Here is a 9,780-nt window from a genome sequence, read left to right on the forward strand (position 1 = left end):
ATATTGGTTTATTATTGTTAGTATAATATCTAATTGACATATCATATTAAAAAAACTTTTTAAAATACATTAATAAGCAGAGATAACCACATCTTGTTCTTGCAACCATTTATGCAACATCACATTGATAATTTGACATTTGGCTTAAACAAACTTCTACCATCTCAGGTTGTCATTATTAGTCTACCACCATTAATCAAAGTAATTCACATGTAATTTTGCTGTTTAGTGATTTTACATAAAGCCTTTAGATTGAAATTCACTTCCAAGCTGACATCTACTGTAAAATGGGGCATAATTTCTTTCATGTCTTTTACATATCAAAGACATGAAGATTTCTGCTGAACCTCTGCTTTGCAGTGAACGTCTCTTCTAGCGAAGAGAAGCACTTCTCTCATCTACAGCCTTACACATGTCAACTGCTTGAACTACAAGTTTACAAAAGATGTGGCTTCATGCTACAAAATGCTCTTCAGATCTAGATCAAGCTTAAATAGCATCTGAAAGGTAATACAAATATTTATTTGTACATAAAGCATTATCCCCAGTATTCTAAGTGACAGCACTTATAAGGCAGACACAAGCCAAGATTCAAATATCTGAGAAACTGTGAAACCTATCAGATCCTAATGATGATAAGATCAGGATATGGAGCAGCAACAACAGTCAGCAGGATCTGTCCCTTCTTTAAATGTGAAAGTTAAGAGGGAACCGATAGAAAGATGTGATAAAGCAGGCTACCCAGAATGACAGACATGATACACAGCCTGTCAGTATTGAGTAGGACTGTAGCTGTACAGATATTTCAGTTTAGTTGCTGGCAGGTAAGCAAGCATTTAGCAACTTCCTGTCTTTCTGACAATTTAGTCACTCTTTGTTACAATAGCTGAACAACTCTGCACATCGTGATGAATACATCTGCTCCCTTCCCTGCAGACCACTTTTTTGCAAATGCAAGACACAGTTCTAGGGTGCATGAAAATCTCTTGAAGATGAGAACAGTAGCTTGGGAGTACATAAGTCTGCTATTTCCATTAGCACATATAATCAAAGAAAGGAAGGGATCTTCAAGATCACCCAACCCAACCCCTTGCCATGGGCAGGGCTGCCCCCACCAGCTCAGGTTGCCCAGGGCCCCATCCACCCTGGCTTTAAACACCTCCAGGGATGGGGCACCCACCCACATCTTCTCTGGGCAGTCCGTGCCAGCACCTCGCCACTACTGAGGAAAAAATTTCCTCCTAACATCTAGCCTATCTCTCCACTCTTTTAGTTTAGAACTATCCCCCTATATCCTATTACTACCTGCTCATATGAAAAGTCTGATTATAAACTACTTTTAATCTCAAAAGGAAACTGAGTCAGGAGGTTTGGCAAGTGCATGCATATGTCCATTTGGGAACAAGAAAGCATTAGTCATACTCTTGACTCTTGACTTTCAAAAGCAGACAAGTAGCATTTGCTCAAGTATTGATCTGTACTCTTCTGCAGGGGAATAGTTTGAGACACTGAAGTTGCTTTCCATTTGAATGTCAGAACTTAATGCAGTGTATTTCATATCAGTATGCAGGACAGCAGCAAAAGATTAAATGCTTGGGTCTTTTCCTTTTCATGTTTATACTGGACAGACAACAAGTGGCATTGCAATACGTGTTTTTGATATTAAATAGACTTCAAATAATATTTTGACATCTCTTCTTAACAAATAATTGTGAGAAGTACTAAGTAATTGTTTTGTATTCATAGTACTAGCAGTGGCTGTGATTTCAGTTATGATGCCTTTTGGAGACTCATCACTTAAAAATGTTCTGGAAAAACAGGCTTTAAAAACAATAATAAAACAATATTTCAAGGATCTTAGATCATTTGATAAACTTTTAAAGGATTAGCTACTTCTGTAAAACCTATCCTTAAAATAAAGACACTGAACAAAATTATTAAAATGAAACTAATTTTTGTTAGTAATTTTTGATCTGGGAAATATCTTTAAACACTTATGAGTTTTTATTACACAGGCTTTCCTGTGGCCAAATAAAAAGTCATTAGGTTTAAAAGAATATGGAAGAACTTTTCATACAGGAAGAAAAAAACATTCACTGAAGTCCTGCTTCATTTTTAGAATCATTTTGGAACTATAAGGTTACTGCTGCTGTGTGAAACAAGACTATGATAATACTTATTGTAATAATAACTATTTTGCTCTGTTATGCAGAAGCAGTACTATGTTGAAGACACAAATTAAATAAAAATCTACATCCTCATTGACTCATTCATGAGGCATAATGTTTGTGAAATTGTACAATCTGAAACAGAATTTGCATACACTTACAGAAACCAATGCTAGATGTTATAGCTTTTCTAACAAAAACTCTATTTCTGAAGATAAAAAAATAGCCAGGTCCAAATTTCTTGTTTCCAAGGCAACAAGATGGGCCTATTTCATCTTCTTGGATTGCTAAATGGCACCAAAAAATTATACCATAAACAAAATGAATGAAATTTCTATTGTACACCATGATCATGGGTGTCTGAGTGATGAAAGTCCTCTTCTTCAAACATCTGGCAGTGATGCTTTTTATTTCAGGGTCATGTCAAGCCTATATATTAAAAACAACAAGAAATGCAAAAGAAAATAAATCAATAGGATAGAACACATGGTTAGTCATTTCCACAATTGTAAGCTCCCATAAATTGTTGGGCATCCTCATCTCTCATTTACATTAAATGCATCAGTGTCAATTTATACAGATCCTATTTACCTTATGTAGAAAATACATCAGGAACTGCTACTGCTAGTTTGCTGTCAGTAACTGCATTCCCAGCAAGTTCAATCTGAGTAGCAATGGACATGTGATGTGGAAATACACACTGATGGAATGACAGTACTGTATGGTAAGAAGTGGGTACCTGTAAACACACCTCTAGAACTGTTTTTGCCATGTAGTAAAACAAAGTCATCAAATTCTTTCAAACTATTCTATACAATAAAAAGTTGTCATCACAAATATTGCATCAAAACACTGTTTCCCTCTTAGAATGTGTAACTATTTAAAAAACATTCTGAATATTCACCACCTGGGAAGAGAACATGTGTAATTCTTTCCTGTGGAATATTTCATAATGAACATTTTTAAAAATGTCATGAGACAGTGCAAGATGTAAAAACAAAATAGCACACAGGATGACAAGAAACAAAAGGCAGCAGAAGAAAACTAATATTTGGGCAGACTCCAGAGAGGTTTCAGCAGAAAGCATACAGAAAAAAAAAGCTGTGTAATACTGTCACGATCACTGTGAAGATATTTTCACAGGAAATCCTATTTCCCATAGAAACTACTCCACAAATGACTGATACGACTGCAGAAGAAATCATTGCCACTTCTGAAATGAATACATATTTACACAGAGAAAACAATTGGCATTAATTCAGTCTCAACTATAGTTATTTGAGCTAAAAATTCTTGTCTCAGAAGAAGAAAATTTTTTCAAGCCATCAAAAAGCTTAAGTCATAAAAACAGTCTTCAATATTATTTATTCTTCATTCTCTTTAAAAAAAAAAATGGTTCTCATATTGACTCATTACAGCATAAACTGTATCTGAGCGGAAAAGAAAAAAGATCTTTATAGATCTTATGTCAACTGCTCAAGGAATTAGAAGGTTAATTTATAGTTCTGACCTGTGGTGGTCGACTGACATACAACTTTATTTGAAAAAAAGAGACAAAAGAAGCTCCATGTTATTTATGTGTCTGCCTTCTAGTCAGTTGGTTGCTTAGTTCAAATTCACTTCCTGATGGGATCTTTTACTGAAGAGTTAGGTGCTGCTATTTTCTGAACAGTATTTCAATTCAGGACACGAGGGTAGGAACAGCAAAGTCAAGTTACTCCTGTGGAGACACTCATCACCAATGTACAGACTACTGCAGTGATGAGTCCTCCTGCTGTTCAATCAAACTAACTGTTCGTGCCTTGTGACCAGCTATGGCTAAAACTGTTCCACCGATGCACAGTAAAATAGTGCAGGGCTTTCCACTTGTATGTTTAGTTATGACATCAGATAGAAGAACAGTTTGCGAGAGGACAGACACATTCCTATTTCCAAAGGAACCATTTTGGCTTTGAAAGCTAATAAAACAAAGATACTGGAGATTTCATTAAAAAAGCTTTAAAGCACAAAAGAAAAGACAAGAAAGGTATTGAGGGTATAATCCAGAAATTAAAGAGAAAATTAAGACTTTTCAAACTTCTTAGTGAGAAAGGTAATTTTATCACCCTTTAACTGAGAAGAACGCATGTGATCAACTTCACTCTGATCATGTTGCACTTCTTATTTCAGTCTTTCACACAACCTGAATATCCTCAGGATAAGGACTACATCTATTTCTGTTTGAAAATGACCAAGAACACTTCAAAGACATCTGTAATGCAAAGAAAAAAATCTCAATTGTGGTGCTTTTTTTACTTGCATATATTGAATCAAGTTCCTGAAAACAAACGTAAACTGATTTGGTTCTCCAGAAAACTTTATGGAGTCTACCCAGTCTCTATTCCTAGAAGCATGCTTGTGAAATAATACTGTAATGAAATGATTGTATTAGACATAAATTCTTACTCCTGCTCCACTGAAGTCATTTCTGGATCATTTGAGAGGCAGCTAGTTCTGGGCACAAAAGAGGAAGCAGTAAACATTTCTTCTGTTTTATTTCTTTCTCTTTTTAAGTACAAAAACAAATATAGGGGATGTAATGACTTAACTGTAGCAAGCAACTTTGACTGCACAAATACAAAAACGCTACTGTTAGAAATTTAGAGAGAGACCAATCAGTTTGTGTAATAAGTTTTTAAGCTATTAAAGCTGGGGAGGGGAAAAGCACTACAGTTACCTCGTACATCCAACAGTAACAATAGCCAGTGTTGCCTCATGTGAATATTCAGTCCCCCTTTCAATTGTTATGCTGCAGCCTGCACTGTTTTAAATCAGAAGCTTAACAAGAAATAAGCTTTTCACCACAGTTATCATAGTTCAGTATGCTTTTTTGTTTAATAAAATATCCAGGTGATATCAGATATAGCTACCTACATAAATGTACTGCTTCTGAGGCAGTTGAATTGCTAAAATCGAAAAGTATTTGCAAGTGTTTGTAGCATTTCCTGATGGTCATTTTAAAAGCTAAGTTGAGTAAACTGTTGAGGAGAAGTTGAGAAAAATGTGTACCACAGAAGAGGAGAGAAAACACAACAAAGAAGTTGTAAGATGAAAATTCTCAAGTCTATAATTTAAAGGAAGGAGGTTGAAATTAAACCTCTAAAAGCGGCCGTTATAAAATTATAGGAAAAATGTCATCCTTGAACTGATTGGCAGAACTCCCTTCTCTGGTATCTCGTGGACAACACACACATGGAAAAAGTACAATGCACAAATTGTTTGTAAGCTCAGCTTAATGAATGAAAGACTGCGTCCTTCCAGCTAAAAGATTTCTAAGTTATTTTACAAGGCACTGCCTTAGCATCTTAAATTCAAAGTACAATTCCATGTTTAAAATAGCTGATCGTCATCTGTCACTGACTTATTAGGATACCATATAGTGATATAACATTATCAAACATTAATCCACCAGCCCTTCCAAACAATAGCAGAAAGACAGAAAAAGATACAGAAAAAGCTGAGAATTAGATACAATAGCTATTATTACCTTCATAAACTGTAAAACAAGTTTTAAAGAAGATTTATCTTCCCAAATTCATATTAATCATCCAACATACGAAGGAGAGAAAATATGTAATAAAAAATTTTGACAGAGTAAAAAAGTAACTTCAGTCTTCCCCATGACTATAGAAACAATCACAAAAGTAGCAAAAAATGTGTTTTTTTTATAGTCTAAGAGTATGACTACTGTTTAGACTGTAAGATATAGCAGGTTGCCTATAGTTAGAGTGGAAGTCAATTCACAAATGTGGCAACTTCCACAGTTCTTGAAATTATGAACAGACTGCTGTACCAAACATGTAACATACTACTGCATTCAATCCATATCTGTGAACCAAATAAATACAATACCAGCGACCAGCAGAAAGCTATCTTACTTAGCTGTTTCTGAAGCTTCCCTCAGTTCTTCATCCAGTCTGCATGAGTAAAAGTTATTGATATAAAGAAACAAAGAAGCAAGCAGAGCGTAAGAGAGAAGCAGAGCAATAGCAGAGCAAAGAAGAAATATAATACATGCTTCTAAAATAGGCACACAGTATTGTGCACTGACCCTAAAGCTCTTCAATTCATTATGGTAATACTTATACCTATTCTCAACTCACCTTTAATATCTAACTCATTTTTTATGTTATTTGGAGGCAGAAACATAAAAGCAGCAGGGATCTGAGGCATGCCCAGAAGATAGAGCTGAAAGCATAGTACTGCTCTATAAGAATTGAACTAGCTGCAGCTTGGTCCAAATCAAGGATATTTATAGATAAGTACATCTTTTTTGGCAAAGAAGGCTGATCTCAACAGCTTGAAGGGGAAAGCAGGATACCAAACCACTGCAAGGCCTCTCTCATTCTGCTGTTGAGGTCACCTGTTGGTGACTGGCTGTTACACAGACTCACTCTGCTATGAGCAGTAGCATGGGCTAGAAAGCAAATTTTACCTCATTCTTCTCTTAATACACTTCTCTTCATCATACCTTACAAGAGTGGGTGAAGGAAGAGAAAAGACATTCAAGTTCATATGATACACTCAGCACATTGTATCTCACTTCAGTAAAACTACCAAACAATCACATAATCCAAATCCTGACACAAACCTGCAAGTCTGCTACAGGTGGGACTTTTCATGATCATAGTGGCATTTCTGCTCTTGCTAATGGACCAATTGGACTGCTGAAAGTGGCATTTGATATTCTTTTGCTACAAGAATCTTTCTCAACATGAAGCTGAACATATCTCTGCTCTTCTTCCACTGATTTGAGTACATATCCACTTCATACTGTGACATCTTAAAAATACTTGCCTCTGATGGGCACACTTATAATCTTTTGATTTTTTTGTTCAGCAAAAAATGATGATAAAGGAACTGAGATGGAAAGATTTTCTTCATTTTACAAATTGTATCATTTGGCCCAATACAAAATCTTCTTCCTATAAGCTTTGGTTCCCCTAGAATTACATACTTACTGTGTTTTGCGTTTCAAAAACACGCTGTTTTCCTGCTTCAGAGTTTGATAGTGGAGTTTTTAATGGAAGAACACATAAACATCTGAAATAGTATAGGGTAGAAGTATTCTATTCTTCTTACAGACATTGAAACACTGTTACTAGTTTGTAAAATTACTTCTATTAGACCAAATACACATTTTATGTACATCACTTACTTGACAATACTATCTGGTATGTGCACATATTCCATTGGAATCATCTCACGAAGCTCTGCCAGTGTGTTGACATACCGTATCTTACTGCTGAACTTAGAGCTGAGACACAGAAATATGTGTTAATTGAGTTTTCTCACAAAAAAAGTTTTTTACAATACTTTAAAGAGTGAGGGAAAGAAGGCATTTACTTCATGAATTAAATAACTATACATATCATTTTGTTATTTATATTTCAGTTACAGAGTTTGGTTGGCCATGAGCATACCTTAATTCTAATGAGGCTGAAATCAAGATTTTTCATTTTGCTGTCATCTGACTAGGCTGAATGACAGTATTTAGGACAGTGTCATAAACTGTAATGCCTAGATACTAAGCAATGTGATTAGTTCTACATTAGTTCTACTCTTTCAAAGAGATATATAAAAATTCTAAAGAGAATCAAACTCTCTAAAGCATAAATACATATAAAAAAATATGTAAAGAATTCATTTAAAGTTATCATAATGAATTAACATCAATCATCTCGATCATCACGTGATCATAGAATCATAGAATGGCCTAGGGTTGAAAAGGACCACAAACATCACCTAGTTTTAGCCCGCCTGCTATGTGCAGGGTCGCCAACCACTAGGCCAGGCTACCCAGAGCCACATCCAGCCTGGCCTTGAATGCCTCTAGGAATGGGGCATCCACAAACTCCTTGGGCAACCTGTTCCAGCATGTCACCACCCTCAATGTGAAAAACTTCCTCTAATATCTAACCTAACCCTCCCCTGTCTCTGTTTAAAACCATTTCCCCTTGTCCTATCACTATCTACCCTTGTAATCATGACAAATTAGCATTTATATTCAACTATGACTCTCGAACATAGTACAACTGAATGTCCACATTTGTTTAGATGAGTACAGATCAGATTTGGAATGGAATTTAGAATCAAAATTACGTGGTTTAGCTATCTCATTGTCTTGGAACATTTTCTCCTTGCCTTGGGACCAATTCACTTCTCACTCTGAAATTTTCAAAGCGTGTGCCAGTCATTCAGTGAGCTGTTTTAGGCTAGAAAACTGAGCTATATCCATCAGCCTTCAATTGAATCAGGTTTATTTCTCCTTACATTGCTTTTTACTGAATTGGTTGTCTCTCTTTATGCCTCCCAGAGTTTTTTTACTCAACTTTCTCACAGTGCTCCTATGTCCACCAAAGGGCTTCATATTTCTCCTATCTTCAACTCATCTTCTAAGTTAATGAGTGTGAACAACAAGCTGAACATTAGCCAGCAATGTGTCCTTCCTGCTAAGAAGGCTAATGGTATTCTTGGATTGATTTTGCAAAGTATCACTAGGAGATAGAGAGGTGATGCTTCATCTCTTATCAGCATATGGCTGCCTATTACAGGAGAAACGCTGACATGCTGGAAAGAGTCCAAAAGAGGGCAACCAAGATGATGATGAACGCAGAAGAGGCTGAATGAGCTGAGAATGTTCAGTGTGAAGAAGAAGAAGCTCAGAGAGAGATGTCATCAATGTGACATGATGTATATGTATATTACCCTTGCTCATTTCAGTGGTATCCAGAGACAGTATAAGAAGCAACAGACACAAACTGGAACACAAGAGGTTCCACCTACAAATTGGGAAGCTTTTTTACTGTGTGAGTGATGGAGCACTGACACAAGTTGCTCGGCTATTCTGGAGATTCCCTTCTCAGAGATCTTCATAAGCTGCCTGGAGATGGGCCTGGGCAACATACTCTGGGTTGCCCTGGTTGAATAAGATCAGTTGGACAAGATGAGATCTACAGATCCCTTCCAACCTCAACCATTTTTTGATTCTACAAAGTTCCACCAACATTATGTCTTGCCCATATTTTTTTCAGTTCCTATTTGTACTTCACTTAATGAATCCCCTATTATTACTGCTGACAATTCCAAGTACCGTTTCCATGTCACACTGGTATTTTCAGTTATCACTTTCTGCTAAGATCATCACATCTGAAGGAAGAAGTTGTTATGGTGCTCAGTCTATCACACTTTGGCAGCAATGGGAGGAGTAATTTCCTTCATCATTTCAAAGTTACTCTGTCAGGACAGAACACCCTGATAGGACAGATATCTTCAACATTCACCTTTGTACTCCAGGGCCAGTTTGTCATGACATACTCTCTGTGTGGCTTCTGTAGACAAGACACCTCTTCTTTTGCATGGAGCAATGTTTTCTCATGTCTGACCATGTACACTCCTGATCTCCAGGTCCCAGACACATACTTGCCCATTTTTAAGGTCTTCAGTGTCTAACAATTCTTTTGAGTTTTATTAACCAAAGCACTGTTTTGGGTGGTAGAGAACTTTTTTGGAAACAAGTCTCCTACATTCTCAAACATCTCAGGGCAGTCTTCTTGAATAACCATCAACTTTT

The 9,780-nt window shown here is 36.3% G+C and overlaps 1 protein-coding gene across 1 annotated transcript; it reads right to left on the reverse strand.

Moving 5' to 3' along the window:
* Positions 1-3: 3 nt before the first annotated feature.
* LOC109363781 (protein prune homolog 2-like) lies at positions 4-7,484 on the reverse strand (the record flags this gene model as incomplete). Its single annotated transcript, XM_019610209.2, has 4 exons — positions 4-2,597; positions 4,614-4,661; positions 6,086-6,124; positions 7,366-7,484. Coding segments are annotated over 4 exons (228 nt in total), but the record flags the coding sequence as incomplete, so codon positions are not given.
* Positions 7,485-9,780: the final 2,296 nt, after the last annotated feature.

Source organism: Meleagris gallopavo, chromosome Z, assembly GCF_000146605.3.
Source record: "Meleagris gallopavo isolate NT-WF06-2002-E0010 breed Aviagen turkey brand Nicholas breeding stock chromosome Z, Turkey_5.1, whole genome shotgun sequence".
Taxonomy (NCBI): domain Eukaryota; kingdom Metazoa; phylum Chordata; class Aves; order Galliformes; family Phasianidae; genus Meleagris; species Meleagris gallopavo.